The sequence below is a fragment of the Condylostylus longicornis genome, unplaced genomic scaffold (assembly GCF_029603195.1).
Source record: "Condylostylus longicornis isolate FDR11 unplaced genomic scaffold, ASM2960319v2 ptg000018l, whole genome shotgun sequence".
In the NCBI taxonomy this organism is placed as follows: domain Eukaryota; kingdom Metazoa; phylum Arthropoda; class Insecta; order Diptera; family Dolichopodidae; genus Condylostylus; species Condylostylus longicornis.
The window spans coordinates 7,558,499-7,579,859 of NW_026577987.1; the positions used below are offsets into that span (position 1 = coordinate 7,558,499).

Here is a 21,361-nt window from a genome sequence, read left to right on the forward strand (position 1 = left end):
ATTATTAATCAAAAGGAATGATAGAAAATTTCAAGGAACTTCAATGAAACATTTTCAATCATTATGGAATTTGACTTTACCTACAAACTTAAGTAAAATTAAATAATAATATAGATACTTAAGATATGTAGGCACTGTGAATTTTGATTTGAAAGTCAATAAAAAGTAGAATTTTTAAAAAGTAATTCGAAAAATGAGTTGTTGCCTGCAATATTAAGATTTATTCTTCTTTCGAAAAATGAAACCAAAAAACTAGATGACTATAAATTTGAACAGTTATATGGCACTTAAGTGAAAACGGTTACTGCTCTAATTATCTTGTATGGCCAAAAAACTAGAACGTACCAGAAGTCAAAATGTTTTTAAAGCCCGCTATCTATAAATTTCCCACAACATTTCTAACAATTACAGTTGGTGGTAATTGATCAAATTTTGTAAATTGGCCACATTTTTAAAATTTACATACCTGTCAGCATTATTAATGTTAAAAGAATATCACAATACCTACGTAAATTTTTGCATAAATTTAACTTAGAAATTTTAAAATTTTTTTTGCAGAATTTTGTTTTTTTTTTTTGGTTTGGTCTTTTGTTTTAGAATCGCTTTTGCGTTGCCTTTCATTCTTTAATATTTCCTGCTAACGATCGCTATTCTCGACTCTTATTAAATTATAATCAAATATTGTGGGTGCGCTATTTAGTTTCAGTTTATATGAATTTTATAGTTCTTACTGTTCAGCTATATTATTTTTTTTTATGACGTTTTTATTTCAAGCTTCGTGCCGCTTCATGGTGCATTATGTTGTACAGTTGATATATGAATTAATGTTGCATAAGTCTTATTATTAGTGTATACCCTCTTATTCTTGATATGGTTATTGTGCTTTTGTAAAAAATTAATTCAGAAAGAACAACCGATTTCATTAAATAAGAAAAACAAAAACCGTAATAATATTTTATAAGTTCTAATTATCATTGCCAGTTATATTGAGTGATTTGTGAATTGTAACAAGTACAATTTTATAACTGCTGTGCTTTGCTATAATTGTATAATAAAATTTTATGTCATGAATAATGATTTGGAGCCGCCACTTAATGTTTTAATTTGTGTTCAATATTCAATTTCAAAAATCGTTTAGTTTTCAATATAAGGAAAAATTAGTTTTGTTTGTTTTTTGAAAAGGAAACGAAAAAGATTAAAAAGGAATTGCTGTATTGAAAATTAAATATTTTTGAATTTTGCTTGTTGAAAATTAACATTTCGTGTAGAACACTATGAATTTAAGCGATATTACATAGAATGTGAAATTCTTAAGCAAAATGATAGAAACTTGTAGATATTTTTAAAAGAAAAGGTTAATTTGTAGATTTGCAGAAACAAGGTGACAGGGCATCCCGACCTATAATTTGTTGGAGTTATTGTGCGCCCCTCCACTAACAACAGTCTGCAGACATGTCATGTCGCCTAAGGTATCCCCGCGGCCTATATTTTTTGCTGCCAAAACAGAACCATCTCAGAACATCTTTTCTTCTGTGGACCAAAGCTAAAATTTATATTAATTTATAAACTTTTACTCAAAAAAATGTAATAAAGAGTTGGCCCCTTTGGGGGGTCTTACTATAAAATGGGTTTTATAGTAAGGTATATGAACAATTGAATAAAATGATTGAACTTACATGTAAGTTCAATAATTAAATGAGAATTGGTAAAAGAAGAGATGAAATAATTGTTTTTATGAGAAATCTACCTTCTAAAGTAGTCTTTATGTAATTCTAACAAGTTATGCAGTTGTTCGTGAGTGAATCATTTGTTAGAATTACAAAAACCTTTTTAAAAGTAAAAGTTGTGTTCCACTTTTGTGAAACAAATTATTGCGAAAACATTCTTTAGGTACTATGAAAGGTAGAAAGGCACTAGTCTGAAACAAATTTTTTCATACCTCAAAAACTAATCGTTTTAAGTACTTGTTGAAATTTTACGCAAATAGGAGTTGGGCAAAAGGGCTGCTATAAATTGAGACGGAATCGTGTCGTAACGTTGTAACGTTCAAAGTGAATTTCCGTCTGAAAGTTATACTCGTAAACACAATTAAATTTCAAAATAAATTCAAACTTCAATGTCTTAATTTAAACACGAAGTTTTTTTTTTTTGAGTTTTATTACTCGTATAAGATTTTATAAATTCAAATAATAATTCGATGTAATTTATAAAATCAAAAGTTTAAGCCGGTATCACAAAACTAACTTGGTCAACTCTTCCTATTCTTAATTTTTTCTTCAATAAATTAATTTTCGTCTTGTTATCCCTAAATAATCTATGAAATGTGAAGCCATTAACGACACTGTAATCACAATAATCAATTTATTACTTAGATTTTTTTTAAATCCAAAATTATATTGTGATTAAATGAATTAATTTAATTCGTAGTACAATCATAATGTGTGCGTTCGGTTGTTGAACTAATCTCTTTTTTTTTCTTTATTATTAGTTATTCACCAATATATTAACTGTATGCACTAAGAGAAGTATTCTTTTCAAATCAAATTTCACATGTTGGTACTTTAATCACGATTGATCTCAATATTTTCCTTGTTGGTGTAGTAAATTGTTTGGATTGATTCTGGATTATATTGTATCTTTTTAAGCAATTCTATTTCATTCTACCTATTTTAGTCTAAAGAAAAGTGGCACTTTCTGAAATCTACAATAACGCAAATGCATAATGCAAATCAATCTGAACTTTGCAAGGGATTTTTCCTTATAAACTTTTTCACTTTGTTGAAATTTAAAATGAAGAGCGAATTTTTCGTTTTATAGGCAACTTTTAAAAGTAAAAACTAAAGACTGAAAGTAGTTAAGTAAAATTTTTAAATCTCAAAAAAAAAAATCTAAAATGGTCTAGTCAGTCTAGTGTAATGTCGATTATATGGTGAACACAGCGATTTTTTTCAATGTTTTAATCTCCATAGTTTCCAGATAATTTTTTTTATAAAAAGAAGTTAATTTTAATCATATTATCAACGCTTGCAACATAAATTTACATAATATTAATTTTTTTTTAATTCTTATGAGTCTATTTCAAATAATCAATCAATTGTGTGTTATGTATGTATGTGTTTTAAGGTAAAAACGAAGAAAATCAAGAATTTATTAGAAAACGTTAAAATATTTTGCCGCTCCTAATATAAAAATTTCAGTATATTGAATGTGATAAAAGACAATGGCTACAGATTTTTCCAATTCAATTTTTTTTTGTTTTGTTAACGCATAAATGCCATAAATTGATTACTTAGGGAATATACAATGCACAATATACGAACATACGCGCGTCGTATGCAATATAAATAGCTGTTATAAACGCATATAAAAATCTCGTGACCAACGTATCAAATCTTAATATTACAAAGCATTAATAACGATTTTTATTGTTTAATAATAATAAAAATAATATTAGTTACCATTTTTCGTTTTTCAAATTAAAAATTTTTTTGTTTGATATTTTAATCTGCACTTTTTTTTTATTTTTCGTTGTTCTTTGTTTTTTAAATTTTTTACAAACGAAAATTCATTTTTTACAAATAGTTGTAACCTTTTTTAATCCGATTATGGCGTAACTGTCAATTTTACTACTTTTTGAAAAATTTCAAATACACAGGCGAGAAAAGGTTTGATCATGATAACTTTTTGATAAAAGATAGCCAAGCTATGAACGAGCTGAGTTTTTAGAAATTATATGAGAAGCATCAAAATAATTTCAAATTTACTAAGCTCGATTATAGCTGTTACCTATTTGAATCGCGTCTATATTTAAATTTAAATCAAATTACGTAAATCGAACTGCAACTGCTTTTAAAAACCGTGAAAATCTAGTACAACGTACAACTATCTATCTACTCGTATTTGTTATCGTTGGAACAGACAGTCAGATCAACATGGATAAATCGGCTCAAAATTCTACGCTGAGTGAAAATTTATGTATGTTACACACATATACTCTGTTACATAATCTACTTTTTGGCGTTACAAACGAAGTGTAATAATCTACGAACTCGTTTTATCAAATATTAAAATTTTAACTATGGTTTTTTAAGTAAATTTGGGTCAATCTAATAGATTGTAATTTATAGCACTTTTTTCTTCAACAACTGAAAATACTGCTGTTAAAAAACACTTCAATATTAATAAATTAAGTCTCATTCATACACCAACATTTTCCAAAGATTGCATATATTTAGGATGAGACAAAAAAAAATTGGAAGATTAATGTTCGGGTTTAAGGGATAATTGTGTGAGTTAGGAAAAATTAATTTTACTTTTGAAGGGCATAATATTTACCGGTTCTCTGCATTTATAGAAATTTCGGAAAGCAGGCAGTTTCGGAAAAATAAGGTACCAAAAATTTAAATTCTACAAATTTCGAGAGACGCTAACTTAAAAGTGAGTGGAGGTGGAAAAAAATTTTCCTCTAACGAAATGAACTAATTGTTAGTTTCTAGTCTGGAAGAAAAACGATATCAAAAATTTGGAAAAAACGATTTTTAGATAACGGTAGATTTTAATGGCCATGTCCACGGACGGGCGGACGGAGTAAAACTAACAAGCACTAAATTTTTTGGAAAAAGTGCTAAAAAAGATGAAAAAATAATTTGCGACTGTAATAATTAAGTTACAATTTTATTGCAATTAAAGAAATCAATTCAGAGGTGAGCACCTGATTTTCGGTTGTATTTTTTGAAATAGACAACAGCAGGTGTAAGAAAGGTTGCAAGATAATTTCTTTTAATCCTTAAGACTTCAATGCAAATAGCAGAATAAAATATAGGCATAACTTATGTGGATATATTTGCGTGTACTTTTAAAAGACGCATATAAATGCTGGCGTGATATAAAATTAATGCATGGAGTGGTAATTAATTTGAGGAACTACCATTTGTCTTATTATTAAATTTTACTAACATTTTAGAAATGAAGTACGTCTTAGTGATAATGTAGTAAACCATCTTTCATTCCTTTGCGTTCTTAAATCATAGATATAGTTTTAAAAGTCTAAGAATTTCATGTATTCGAGACGTTGTAGGAGTATGATACGGAAAGTTAAAATATAATTTTTTGGCATTATTTCATACCTAGACAATAAGTATTTACGAGTATTTATAAATCATGTATGTCGCACATACATATGTGCATACATGATTTAAAAATAAACTTATACCACATTCAAGTCATATTTCATTAAATTCTCTGTTATTTAGGGTTATGGAACATTTGTCCGATTTCATTTTACACATACATATATACCCTAAAATATTGATAGATTCTTAAAACTTTTCTATTATTATTTATTGTATGCAACTTTACCTTTGCTCGAAGCCTGTGTTTTTTGAGCTTTTGGATTCGCCTATTGTAGATAAAATTTTAGAGATATTGATATTGTACAAATTTGTGGACAAGTAAATTAACAATTTCATATGCTGAAAGTTCACACTATCGCTCCTAGTTTCTGTATGATTTCAAAATGATTAGTAATTAATTTTTTTCATTAAATTTGATTTATTTTTCAAATTGTACGACAATATCCATGGTTAATTTTTATATACAACTTTTTTCTTACGTACTTGATTATACCCTTAAAGAAGAAAGCAGAAGATATTTTTGCAAAATGTTTGTTAAGAGACGGTTTTTTCTCACTTCAGCTTGTAAATAAAAAACCTTGTCTTCAATCACAGTGATTGATTACAGTCTTTTATTTGAAATATGATTCCCTTTTGCTATAGGTATTCACATGAAAACAATTTTTGGTTAAAGTTGACAGTTAAAAATGTATAAAATTAGGCCTTCAATGTGGAGATTTACAAAAACTAATACGCGATTATGAATTGTTAATTTTAAAGTATAAATTATACAATCAACCTCAACCAGCTATGAAAATCCTCAGAATCTAGTGAGTCAGCTGCGTAAAATTTTTTAGAGGTATAAAACTATAATTATAATATTTAATAAAAAAGATTTTATTCAGTAAATTTATTCGTTTCGGATTCACGAAGTTTTTCGCTTATGCTAACTAGATGAAATATTAAGCATAAACTCTTGAATTATTGATAAAAGTTTCAACGCTTAATTGTTCACGTATGCTTAAATGATGTATTTTATTAATAACTTTTAAAATTTTAAAATTAGAAATATATTATTTTTTCAAATTATTTAGAATAATTGCTACGCGAGGTCTGTTTAATTTTAATGTGATCGAAACAGTTGTTCAAATAACTTACGTACAAAAACCAAAATAAGTTACTCATGTCCGAAAATCAAGTCAATGCTCAAACTTGACATAAACCACACGTCTGACCAGGTCATCATTTAAAAACCCAATTGAAAGACTCTATAAATCCATCATGTGCTAAAGGAGCATTATTTCTCCTGTAGAGAAAAGTTTTTGAGTGATTAAAATTATGCTGACGTCCGGACAAAATTTTCAACCAATCAGAAACCTTCATTTTACTAACACATAGGCAATACTAAAATAACTTGACAGTTCGTTCATCCAATTTTTTGAGTTAAAAAATATTTAATTTCTGGCTGAAGGCTGAAGCAAAAACACACACTCAATAGCAAACGTCAGTCCATCAGAAATGTCAGTTCTTTGGGAGTAGTGGAAATCAACCTTTCTACGTTCATGATATTTGCATGTGCTAGTATCTTCTTAACAGTGTAAAAATATTATTGTCCGGACGTCTGGATATTGAGTGGAAATCCGCCTTTAGTTTGATTTCTGCTTATTTAAAATTAGTTTTGACGAATATAGCAAATTATTCCAATTTTATTGTTTTAATTGCACTTGACAACCAAATCAATGTACAACTAGTTAGAAAAAAGTGTTGTCATATTTTATAATGTAAACTGCAAATCAAAAAAGAGAAAAAATAGAGTTGACCTTGTCAACTCTGTGATACCCGTATGAATTTGTTATCGTATGTGCGAATAAATATGGCATAACTGACTCTGGGACAGACTATGACTCTAAGTTGCACTATTACCATATTAATTTATGTATAATTTCAGCAATTTCGGCCCTACTAATATATTCGTTTATGTTAAATTTCAATACCATAGCTTTTATAGTTTCTGAGATATAGTTAAATAATTTTTGAAGTTGTATGGCAGGTACCAGAAGGAGCCAAGTAATTTCAAAAACTTTTATCGTACGAATTGGCCCTACTAATATATTCGTTTATGTGAAATGTGAATACCACAGCTTTTATAGTTTCTCAGATATAGCCAAATAAATTTTGAAGTTGGATTGCAGCTACCTTAACCGGTACCTCACTCATGTCCAATTTAAATAGGTTTCTTGCACTTACAACAATAAATCTTTTGTGAAAGATTGGTGAACTTAGCTCAATTAGTTTTTGAGTTATCGTTGGGACGGACGGACAGACAAAGTTAAATCAACTCAGAATTTGACGCTGATCAAAAACATACATTTGAGTCTATATATAACACCGTTATTTCTTATAAACGATAAGGCAAATTTAGTATACCCTTCGAACATACGTTCGTACGGGTATAATTACAGTGCACAATACGTTTGTTATTGTAGGTCATAACAAAAAAAAATTCTCTTTGATTATGAAAAAAATTAGCATGTGAACCTAAATTAGCAAATTTATTCATGCAAATAATTTTCGATTTTAAATTTTTGACATAACGTACTCGTAATACGACAAATATTTTAACGTATTTTCATTTCTTATAATAAATAGGGTATTAATGACGGAACTGAAATTTCTTATAATGAGAATCTATAAATACACTTGTCTAGATATTTTTGAACTAAAATCGAAATACACATAGCTATGTTCTCAAATTTCAATTATACAATAAGATTAATATGTTTATTTTACCTTCAGGTTTAAATGATAGGATTAAAATTGTATATTATTTTGCAACAATGTTGTTAATTCAACTTGATGTTTAATAACTTTGTAGAGTACATACAAGAAATTATTAAGAGTACATACAATTATTTACAGGAAATAGTTACATATTTATGTATTTCATTGGATATGACTATTGTACTTTATGAAATTGCCAGGAATTTATTAATATGCTCACATTAGCATAATTTTAACTGGTAAACTTAAACGTGATATGATAATATGAACAAGAATATTATATAAATTAATTTCTTGAAGTTAGACAAAGGTATTTATAATTTTAGAATTTCAATTCATTATTCAAAATTATACGTGGGTTGTTGTCGTTTTACTTAATTTATTTTTTTTTCAAGAGACGGTATAATAGGCAGTAGGATTATATGAATTAATTTTTAGAATAATATTGATTCTGAAAAATATTTTATCACGACACTATCAATTATACTTTGTCCCTTTTAAAGTGTTAAAATGATAAATTCCATATTTATCTCTATGAAACTAAGTGAGACAGTATAGATATGTATATTAGTTTATCAATAGAGTAAAGTTATATAAGGGTATTGTTAGAATTTCGAAATATATGGCGCTCTAGATAATATTTCTGTTACCTATAGGTACATTTTTACTTAAATATATAAAAAAAAATACCAAATTGAAAATAATAAGAAATCATTTTCATTTTAATTTATTGTCTGTATAGTTGTTGTATGGGTGTAGGAGAATTTTATGTAATAAGATATTTGAATTAAAAAAAAATTATTTAAATTGTGTTTTAAAGAGGGGTATAAGTAGATCTAAAAATGTTTATGCTTCTACTTTTAGTGACACAATTTCGAAGAAATAAATATTCTAAAATCAATTTTCCATGCTAGAATTGTTTCAAACTGTGAATGAAATTAACTTGAATTGTATACCGGAATCCGCCGCAATTTGGTCTCTATAAAAAATTAATTACCAACCCACAAATACTTAATAAAACATCAAAAAAATGGAATTATCAATCGATTAAAATTTTTTTATTTAACATTTCACTCCGACTATGACCCCTCAATCGTTAAAAGAGAGACAATGAAGGTAGAGCCCTAAATTTTCATAATATATTCTTCTTATTTGTGCAATGCACGTTGTAATATCTAAATAATTATTTTAAAAATTAAAAAAAATTTAGCGTTATTTCTTATCAGAAGGAATCATTATTTTTCTTCTTTTGCTAATACCCTATGGAGGCGTGAATCGAATACAGTATTGGAAATATTATTTCCAAAATAATCACTATGAATTTATAATTAAATTATATACAGTAATCGCACTCTTCTATTTAAAAATTTTTCAAAAAAAATTATAGAGTAGGAATATTATAGAACGAGCTGAAACAAATTGTGCACACTTGTACCATATACGAAAATTTAAGAAGTTGGACTATTTTGAAGTTTATATTCGAATTTATATGTTGGAATATTTTTGAAGTTTTTTTAATCTCGATTGTAATTAAAACCATACGAAGTTGCTTTTTATACAACAGGCTACTTGCTTATAAAGATAAAAAAAACAGAATTTTTTAGAATCGTTCGATGCAACTAAATTTTACTTTACACAAATTTTTTGAAATGCTTGTATTTCATGTTAATAATTAACTATGTTGATTTTAATTTTCAATATTTGTGTGTATTCTTCCGATTTATGTTGCATAATTTTTGTGTTTTTTTTTCAGCTTAAGTTTACGGGTTAATTCTCAAGAAATTTTACTTATGTTTATAGAAAACTTGTATTTGTCACAAATAATTAATCTATAATATCTAAATTACAAGAGATTCTATTTCGAAACTAATTTTGAAAATTATAATAATAATGAAATAAGGCGTGAGCTCACTCTGAAATTACAAAACAAACTGTTTTGAGCATTTTTTTTTTTTCAATTTTTCAATTTTAATATTTGTTGTATGCGGCCCTTCGAGCGACTATTTATTTATAACTGCCTTTAAAACAGCTAGAAAATAAATATTGTATTATATAGCATATAATAATTATTATATAACATTATTATATAACATATATATAAACATATTTAAATCATATATAAATGGCACATAAATTTCATAATGCAAATTAAGAAAATTCATATGGTATTTGAACAAAACATATATTTATGTATATGTATAAAATATTGGATCCTGTTCTACTTTAAAACCATATATGTAACATGCTTTCAAATACAACAACAAGATTTTTACCGACCGCATTGTATACAATGAGGTAGGTAATGTGATGGCACCAAATTTAATATGCATATGCGCATAGATCTTTACTAGAAACTAATTTCCGTAAAATAAAATTTGTACCTATCTACCCCCTCTACAAGTTATATCCCCCCCAAAACTCTATAAATGCCATTTTTTAAATATTTATTGCAGTAAAATCATAAGAATTTTTAAAATGTTGTAAACGCACAAAGGTAATGGCTTGTTTGTTCTATCGCGGCATACTATAGTAAAACTTGAAAAAAACAATATGGATACTCATTTACCGTTATCTAAAATACGTTTTTTCAAAATTTTTGATTTCATTTTTCTTCTAGACCCCAGGTTTTGGGAGCCTGAAATTTTAGCAACTTTTAGACACTAGTAAATACTTCATTTCATTAGAAGAAAATTTTTTTCCATCTCCAGCCGCTCTCAAGTTATCGTCTCGTGAAATTTGTAAAATTTGAATATTTGACGCCTTATATTTCCGAAACCGCAAGGTTTTTCATATCTCTTTCAAATTTCTATAAAAACAAAAATCTAACGGTAAATTCCATGACACTAAAAACTATAATTATTTTTCTCACTCAACTCACGCAATTAACCTTTAAAATTGAGCATTATGTTAACTCCTCTTTATATTAATTTTTGCTTTATTTCAAAGACCATGTAAATCGTTCATCCTAAATATATGCAATCCTAGAAATAGTTTTGTCTATGAATGAAATAATTTTAATAGTGTGATAGGAATACATAGACTGTATTTAAAAGCAGAATTTTCACTTGTTGAAGGGAAAAGTGCTACAATACAAACCATTGGTTTGACCCAACTTTATTTTTTAATAATTTGCATTTGATAATATTGTAAATACAAAATAAAAAATATTCAAAAAAAAAATAAACCTCGATATCGTAGTTCTTGTAATGACATTCCAAACCTTCTATTTAATCTATAGTAAATATAACTATTATTTAAACATTTATTAAAGTTACATTATCTTTGTTATAATTTTTTTTATTGCTGTGTTAAGTGCACTTAATTTTAAGATGCTTAGGTGGAATTAATTTTCATTTTAGATATGAGGAAATTTATTGTTTCTTTGTCATTATTACTTTTTTAGCCTTTTGTTTTATAATTTTCTTTTTCACTTTTTATCAATATAATAATATGTAAAATGGATTGTAATTGCAGTAATTTTTGAAAATGTTGAAACATTCATTTTTATTTCTTTCAAAAGAACAAGACATTAACGAAAAAAAAAATTGTTTCCCGAGTTTCTAATTTCGTTATATCTTGATCTCTTCCCTAAAGTTTTTTCTCTATTTTATCCAAGATTTCTTAATATACATACATGCATACATGTTAAATATGTACTGGTGTATAAATTTAAAGATTGAAATCTACAAAATGTTAAATCAGGGAAAAAAAAAACTGAACAGAAAAGAACCCATGAGTAGTTGCCTCGTCATTACTTGATACCTACATATATATTAACCAAAACAAAATTGTGATATCTTTTAAAAACGATGTCTTTTCTATGATACGATCTGCCCGATCACAAAATGCAATCTGATCATAAATTATATTTTTTAAAATAAGTTGTATACAATTGTTTGTTATATAAGAAATATAAGTTGCACGAAAACATACCTATATATGCAATTATAAGAAAAATTTATGCATAATATGAATTTGAATAGCTGTAGTTTTTTTTTATTTAATAAAAAGCAAACAACAAAAATTAAAAATTCACAAAACCACCCAATAAAAATAAAAATGACATTAAGCTCCAACGCCGGTGCAATTGTTGTCATTATTTATCACTGCGCGGTAATGCAATTAAAATCAAACAAATAAAAATAAAATTGCAATGAAAATGCCATAAAAATGCCATGAAAATAGAATGAAAATGATCTTCCTGTTAAAATTTCTATGATAGAATGATTGTTATCAAGAGGGTAAAGATCTTGACTGTGACATTGTCATTCCACATTGTTGTCATAGATTATTGTTTTCTTTTCGTTTTCATTCTTCAGTTATGTTTTTATTCTGTACAAAAACTGTTTTTGTTTTTGTTTTTTGTAAGTACGTGTAATTCGAGGTTTTAATTTACAAATTAATTTGTACAAGATGTTTAAATGGTGTAAAGTTCAAAAATGTGCAAATTATTATATAGTGAACTTTTTCCCTAATTTTACAACACTTATTAATAGCGTTATATGTTTTCCGATTGTTTGTTTGCTTTTAATCTTAGAATTAATATTTGAGTCGCTTATAACAAATCAATCTCACTCTCAAATATATTACAGAAGCTTAATATCGAAAGCAATACAATATTTTCAATTAGATCTTACACAACTTCGCAGGGCAAGGAGAACGACAGCGTATTTCAAAAAATTACTAAAATATCAGAAAGAAAATTAGGTATATGAGTTCGAAGCCAAAATATTTTTACCATGTAAGTGTTTTTGAAAACTTTATTCTCCCTTTTAAAAAATTCTATATTGTGCTTGTATGTTTCTTCATTATCACATATTTTTAGCTAAAAAGTATTGACATTCAAATTAATCAAATATGTGGACTGTATTGAAACATCTTTTGAAAATAATTTTTTAAAATTATTTTATAATACAATTATAATAAAACTTTATGTGAGCGAAGATATAAACAATGAATTGGAATTTAAATTGAATAAAATTATATAAGGAATTCCAAACCACCTTCCTCTGCTAAGCAGAAAATTTTTGTGCTGATATATCAGAAATAAAAGATCCCATCAATAAAGGACTCTTGTTGTTACTTGTATTTTTTTGTTGCACTCGTGTGTGCGTTTTGAAGATTTTGTGAAATCGCATCTTCTGATTGCATTTTTTTTATTTAATTAGAGTAACTTGAACAATACTGAGTAATAATCTCATAAAAATTTTAATTATTTCATTTGTATTTCCCAATTTGAACGTAAAACTACTTTAATGTCCTTGATAAAGTGTTTTTATTGACATCTAATATCTATAGCAGAAAACAAGAAGGTTTTGCTAGGTGTTAAAATTTCGAATATTTGCACATGTGTTTTTTATTTCGAAAAACTCTTATTTACAAAATAAAGCCAAAATTTTTCGTAAACAAGTTGAAATATAACTTTAAAAACAATTTGCTACATTATTTAAATCAAAATACATCCTTTTTTGGCATACATTTATTTTGAGTATCGAAGGGTGATAACTTGAGAGGGAGTGAAGGTAGAAAAACAAAATTTTTTTTTACGAAATAATGTTTTTTAGTATATAAATGCTACTAATTTAAGGCTCCTACAGGTTGCTCTTTAGTGTTAATTTTTTTCTGGAATTCATCAGGGAGAAAAACTCAAAATTCATGCTTGCATACATATTCATGACTTATGTTATGCCATGTATTAAAAATCGAGTGCCACTTCCGTTTCAATATTCATAACTCCTATGTGATACAAATTTACTTTCCTGGTTCACTTTTTTTTTTAATCATTGTTTTATCGGTGTCTTATTAGTGGGGTGGTAGTAAATGAAAAATGATGACAATTTATGATGACGATAGAATAAAACAAAATGAGACGATTGAATATTTGAGATAAGAAAGAGAAGTAAAAATTTGATATTCGTTCTATTAAAAAAAATTCTTCTGCATTAGAGCGCAATATAATATAGAATATTGTTGTATTCTAATTTTCTGTCAGATCAAATAAATCGATTTAAAATTGTAGTGACTACAACTTGTTGATTCTTAAAACATTACATGGAAAATAATAATGGAAAATAAATATTAAAATCATTTGTAATAAATAATTCAGCTGTTCTTGCGGTTGCTGTTTCCTAGGCAGCAGTGGAGGTGACTTACATACTAGAGAATGGACTGATAGAGAGGCCTACATATTCATGATAAATATAAAGCTTTAAGCTATGTGCAGAATGTTTTTGGGAAAAAATATTGTTGAGTTGGGTTCTTTCTATATTTAATATAGGAATTAGATTATAGTCAGACATAAATCTTCTCAATAATTAGCTTTATTTGCTAAGTAAGAATCCAAGAAGAAATACTTGTTTCTATAATTAAACAATATTTGCGTTTTTATAATTTAGTATCCGTGAATTCTTGTTCTTTAGTAAAACACATTATTAATAAATTTATTAATATTAAATTGATTATTACATAAATAATCAATTTAATATTAATAAATTTATTAATAATGTGTATAAAAGGTATGCAAAATGGCATACTAACAAGAAAGTTATTTTAACAGCAGCATCATTGCATACAATAACTGAGTTTTATTTTGATGACCTTACATTTATGATGCATCTCTCCAATGAGGAATTCCATCACATAGGAAATGATCGGTTCTAAATTTTTGCTAATTTTCAAGAAAATAATTGACCAATTATAGGAAAATTTTTGGAAAGTATCAATTAAACTCAATGATAAAATTTTGGGGGAAAATTTAATTTCTAAAAAAACTAATTTGCAGGTATATTATAAGGGCTCATATAGCTTTTTTGAAATTCGAAATAAGTGTTCCAAAAACTATACTTTTATAATTTTGTAAAATATTTTCGCTATAGGTTAATTGGAACTTACAATTAAAATAAAGTTGGGTCAAACCAATGGTTTGTATTGTAGCACTTTTCCCTTCAGCAAGTGAAAATTCTGCTTTTAAATACAGTCTATGTATACCTATCAAACTATTAAAATTATTTTCATTCATATACAAAACTATTTCTAGAATTGCATATATTTAGGATGACGCATATATGCAGTGTTTGAAATAAAGCAAAAATTAATATAAAAAGGGGTTAACATAATGCTCGATTTTAAGGTTTAATTATGTGAGTTAAGAAAAATAATTATATTTTTTAATTTCATGGAATTTACCGTTAGCTTTTTATGTTTATAGAAATTTGAAAAAGCTTGCGGTTTCGGAAATATAAGGTGTCAAAAATTCAAATTTTACAAATTTCAAGAGGCCATAACTTGAGAGGGGAAGGAGATGGAAAAAAATTTTCTTCTAACGAAATGAACTATTTGTTAATGTCTAAAAGCCCATAAAATTTCAAGCTTCTACAGGCTGGGGTCTAGAAAATAAACGACATCAAAAATTTGGAAAAAACGGACTTTAGATAACGGTAAATTTGAGCGGCCATTTTGTTTTTCTAAAGTTAACCTTTAGTATACCCCGCTAGGGGAAGTAAGCCACTGCCTTTCTGCGTTTGCAAAATTTGAAAAATCCTTATGGTTTCATTGCACTAAATAGTTAAAGAATGGCATTTTTAGGGTTTTGTGGGGGTATAACTTCTAAAGGGGGGGAGATAGGTAAAAATTTTGTTCCACGAAAATAAGTTTCTAGTAAAAATCTATGTACGTACAAAATTTCAGCTTTCTATCTTCAAGGGTGTAGAAGTTTTGTAAACAGACACACGGACGGACGGACGGACGGACGGACGGACGGACGGACGGACGGACGGACAGAGTGAAACTAATAAGCACTTTTTTTTCAAAATTTTTTTGGAAAAGTGCTAAAAAAGATGTACAATTCGATCGGTTATCTTCTGACCCACATCAGATTTTTTTAATAATTTTTTATTTTCGAAAATAAGGGAAAAACGAATACAATATTCAAAAATTTTTTTCTCCTTTAAACATCATAGAGCTATGTGAAGTTTAATATAAGATCAAATCAAAAGATTTTATGAAATTAAGTTTATAAATTGTAATTTACATAAAACCTTAAATATAAATTTTAGAATAAAATTTGGAATTACTACTTTAATTTCCTAACTAAAATGAAGCTTATCTCTTACTCTTATTGAGTATCAACGGGTAGGTTTCAAGAAAAATTTTAACTGATTTGATTAATTCGATTTTTATTTGTACATTTTAAATTTGAAATGTTAGCAATCATTATTTTAATTTTAAGTTAGTCAAAATTATTACGGTTTCTTCAATATTAAATTTTAATTCCTTTCTAATTTTTTTGTCCTTTTACGTTCTGAATACTTTAAAAACGCTTTTGTATTGATTTGACATATTGGATATTTTATCTGAATCTATTGAGCTTGTCATAACTTTAATGCATTAAATTCTTTTTTTAGTTAAAATAAAAATTTTTTATTCTGTATAGAACAACGTAAAATGAATAGAAAAAAAAATTAAATTTCGTTTCTATTTTTTCAATAAATTAAAAGAAAAAAAAATTATTTTTTCTCTGTATTATAGATTTCGTTTCTGGCAATGGGGGCGATGGATTGAAATTCGTGTTGATGATCGTCTTCCTACAAGAGATGATAGACCTGCCTACATGCATTGTGCTCAGCCAGATATATTTTGGGTCGCATTATTAGAAAAAGCATATGCAAAGTAAGTAGATGTAGGTAATATTAAATTTTATAAGACAAAAGAAAAATTGCTATTCTAAATTAAAATAAAAAAAAAAATGAAAGCAGGAATAGTTTTTGGTTTTTGCCATTTTTTTAATATTTTTCCAACGATAGCTTACGGCTTGACTATTCATATACATACTATCTTATACCAATCATATAAATGAAATAAAATAGTAATGTTATAGTAAATTGTAATGTTAAGATTAAATAAGAATGTTTAAGCATTTAGACGAACGCATTTGTAATATTACGTTTAAACTTATGTCGAAGAATGATAAAAATTTATAGTTGGTCTGAAAAACTACTATGAATCTACACAAAATAGAAAGCAATATTACAGCTACTTTATAGGTGTCTTTAAGCAGCTGAAAATAAGATGTAAGTGTTTTTCTTTGAATTTTTGAACGTTGAACGTTGGCTCTTAATAAATCATCGTTTAGTTGGTCAGAAATCATAAAATTCTTTATTTTTCAGTTAAAAAATATATAAACGGAAATTCAAATGTATAATACCAAGAAAAAAAATTCAAAAAATAAGTATTTTAATATGAACCTGCAGTAAAATGTGTAATAAGATTTGGTTAACATATGCCGATACTTGAATTTAAGAACAGTAATAAAAAGTGATTCTAATAGGGGAAAATATAAATTTTTTTTTTTTAGAATTTTTTAAACTTTTATTACAATTTCGTTTTCACAATAATTTTTTTTACAACATACGAGTAAAAGCAGTGCTACTCAATTCTGCTATTTTTTGCACGTAAAAATAATGATAGTTTTTTCTAAATGCATTTGAATAAGTAGAATCTTTAGTATCGAATATTTTTTAACCGTACATATACGTACCCGCATTTCAATAGCTTTTCATTAGCTTGTTGAAGGGATTTTAAAAATTTAAATTTTGCAAATTATTTTTAAAAATCGTTTTAAAAATTATGAAATTTTCCTGTCCGTCACATTTAAATTAATTTCTATCCAATACTACAGTAGAACTATTTGAGAAGAGCTTCAACTTGCAATGATATTAAATTTCTATTAAAAATGGGAGAATATTCTCATTTTTCTCATTTATTTCTCATATAAGCTGCAATATAAAGGATTAAATTTGAGAATCTTTTTAAAATATGTTTTAAATATAAATTTTTTTTTCTTTTGTTAAGTAGAAACGATTGCTTGCATAAGTGCTTAAGTATAACTTTTTATGTTTTTTATGGTTTGATTCAAGATTATATGGTGGATATGCATTTTTAAAATACGGTAATATTGGACGTGCAATACAAGATTTAACGGGAGCTGTTGTTCAAAGTGTACCACCAAGTGCACCATTATTGGGTGGTGCTGTACCAAGATCAACTTTATTGTTAGCAATATCAGGAAATGTAAGTTTTGTATATCCATATAATATAATAAAAAAAAAAAAAATTGATTTTGGAAATAAAAAAAAAAATCTTTTTTACATATGTCTAGGACATATTTATTTTTATACTAAGGACATATTGCGCCTAAGGCATATTTTGTAAACGATAAAATAAGGTTATGGGTTTTTTTTATTGTTATTACTGTGAATATTATTGTAAATATGAAATTTTATTGAAGAAATAAAGAAAAAAATCGGTTTTTCAAATTTAGAATCGGAATGAGATAAAAAAAGAGGAAAACTATACTTACTATTTACAAACAGAAGAGCATAATATATATTAGTGCATTTATTTAATACTTTAATATTTCCGCATTTTTTTAAGTTCATTGGGTCAGAAAAAATCTCGGTGATTCTTTCATATTTTAGAAAATATATTAATATTGTGTACAAAAAATTATACATATACATAAACGTATTCAGATTATTTTATAAATTTGCAATTTGTAATTTTTTACGGTATTTTTTATATGCTTACATAATAAATATAAATTTTATTTCTTATATTTGTGCGTTCTTGATATTAAGAAATTTTCGTTTTACCAAAGACCTCAAAGACTTGTTTAAATATAATCAAATCTATTTCTTATTCCTGAACTAGCTAATTATATCGCATAAACGAATATTCCAAGGGTATTATAAAATTATCAATCCATTTGTAACACTAAGAAATAGAGATTTGAAGATAAAATGTACAGCTATATAATATTTGTATATATTATTGCTTAACTTTCTATTCCGAGTCAGCCTTACAAAATTTTTACAAGTTGCTTAAATTAATCAATACAAAACATTCTCAAGTAGTTTGTTTTCGATTGAACTCCATTGATTAAATTCACAGTATTTCTAACTGAATGCTTTTTAAAATTATCCATGTATCATGGAACATTATCCAGTACATACAGTATTAAAATATGTGGGAGTGTCCCGGATTTTTTCTTTAAAAGTTGTCAGTTTGGTCTAATTGTACAGATCTGATAGCTCCTTTCAATATAATGTTAGAACAAAATCCTACTTCGTGGATTTCCTAGAATGACTTATGTGAATTCAGTTATAAACTGTTCGAAAATAATTGATATGTGACGTTAATTTGAATTATTGGAGCTATTGGTGGTGTGATATTTATATTTCCGGAAGAGAAAAGAGAAAATATCAAAGTGAAAATTTTTTATTGGAAAAAAGGCCCAAATTATTATATGAGAAATTAAAAAAATGAAGTTTTTGGAGCAAGTACGTTTACCAAGAAGCTTACCGCAAACACTGAAAAATTGGTACATAAATCTTGGATTGGTATAAAAAATTGCAATACTGGCAAATTGAAAAAGAGAAAAGGGAACTTAAAGTCAATAGTTTTTCAATTTCGAAAAAATAAATTTGCGGCTTCAACAGTGACAAGGCCTTTATTTCCATTTAATTAGGTTCTTATTGTATGAATTCTTATAATGGGCCTATAATAATAACATCATTAAAAAAGTTGCCATGTTCAAATTTTACACACAAACAGATTTTAGTTATTTAGCTGCAATGCAATTTCGAAAACAATTTTACCAGAATCAATTCAAACTATTTAATGATTTAATTTCATACGAACAATTTAAAAAACGGGACCATATTCTAAAAAACAGGATTAGTAAGGGCTATATAATTTCTTTTGTCAGTCGACAAACAATTCTTGGAAAAATTCACATTGAAAATTTTTTTAAGAAATACTTGGCTTAAGTAAATTTTAAATAAGAATATTGCTTATTCTAGATGAGCCACTTTAAGCATTTGTCTATTATAGCATTCAAGTAAGAGATAGATTTGCAATGCAGTTCTGCAATAAAAATGCGGTGTAATTGTTTTTGTAATTACCCTTATAACTTTTGATAATTAGGAAATTTTGTGTGCCAATATGACTGTTATAATATAAAGCTTTGACAATATGAACCTTTGTTAGACTGTTTCAAAAAATTTCTATGAAATATTTAGTTTTATGATTTTATTGAATTTAATTTAAATTTATAAGATAAAAAGTGAAATGATGAATAACGTGTCTACTGCAGCTTGATAAGAATTCTTTGGTGAGAGATATTTACAATTTTTGGAAAGAACAGCACGAAAATATTGAATTTGCAAATTTAGGCTGTCAGAATTTTCTTGATAAACTTTATGCGGTATGGTAAATAAAAATTGTCGATTTTGATTTTCGTTTTGTTTTTCACACATTTTCGAGCACACATAAATAAATTGAAATATTAACGCACAAATTTGTTTTTGTGTTTCGCCTAAACATATGCAATTAATCATTTAAAATCTTTTACATTTCTTGACAATTTCTATTCGAAGTACATAAATTAAAGATAGTAATTCTAAAATTTTTCCGAAAAATTCATTTAAATATTAAATAAGTGATAATGGGAAATTTATGTTTAGATTTAACAAAACAAATTTTTTACAGTAGAGTTTCAGATTTTTAACTATCTCTTTCTATACTGCTGTGCCATTAGAATAGTGGGATCATAAATCATTTTAAAACTTTTAAAAGTTTCATGAAACAAATTATTATCATATTATGTGTTCAAGAAAAAATTACAAAATTTCATTTTAAGCTGTTAATTACGACTGTATAAAATTTCTTTTTAAATCCAAATGTTTTTACCACCAGCCATTTACATTGTACTTTGATCATTAATTCGTTAACTTGTTTTTTGTTTTTGTGATAATATTTTATTACAAAATTTAAAGTTAAAAATTTCATATTTCTTCACTTTGTTTTTCTCTAGGATAAAGGTACAAAACGTCGCAGGACTGGCGGTCTGTTACCAGAACATCCATACTGTGTTACTGGTTTAGCAAGAGTACGTACAACAACAAATAGTGAATCATCAGAACCAGGTAGTAGCAATATTGTAGCAAATCCAAATGATACAAATCTAGTAAGATTACGTAGCCCATGGGCTGGTGGAGAATACGGTGGGGTTTGGCGCGGTGCATGGTCTGAGAAGAGTTGGGAATGGAATGCATTAAATGAAAGAGATCGAGAATTATTAGCATCAAGATCGCAACATGAAGGTGAATTCTGGTAAGTTTTTATTTTTATTTATTTTTTTGAATAAAACTTGTATGCAAATTCATTTAAATTTTATCAGAAGATCAGATGAAAACTGTTCTATAATATAATATGGTACCACCTAAATAATATTTAAAATATTTAAAGAGAAGAGCGCAAATAATATGAAAAAAATTGTAAGAATAATGAATTAAAATGATATTGAAATGATGAAGTCTTTTGTTCTTCTTTTCTTTGTTATGAGGAAAAATTAATGCATACGATTTGGGCCTTATTTAAGGAAGCTACTCTAAAATAAAAGAAAAGACCTA

The 21,361-nt window shown here is 26.7% G+C and overlaps 1 protein-coding gene across 4 annotated transcripts in view; it reads left to right on the forward strand.

The window, feature by feature from the left end:
- The window catches only part of LOC129606175 (calpain-A-like), a 117,922-nt gene that overhangs the window by 82,168 nt on the left and 14,393 nt on the right, over positions 1–21,361 (forward strand). For 3 of the 4 annotated variants that reach the window (XM_055516313.1, XM_055516315.1, XM_055516316.1), the window contains 4 exons: positions 16,419–16,559; positions 17,807–17,960; positions 20,044–20,154; positions 20,764–21,062. In XM_055516313.1, the coding sequence (XP_055372288.1) occupies positions 16,419–16,559; positions 17,807–17,960; positions 20,044–20,154; positions 20,764–21,062 (705 nt within the window). The remainder of the gene's footprint in view (positions 1–16,418; positions 16,560–17,806; positions 17,961–20,043; positions 20,155–20,763; positions 21,063–21,361) is intronic. The other variant, XM_055516317.1, reaches the window with a different exon arrangement.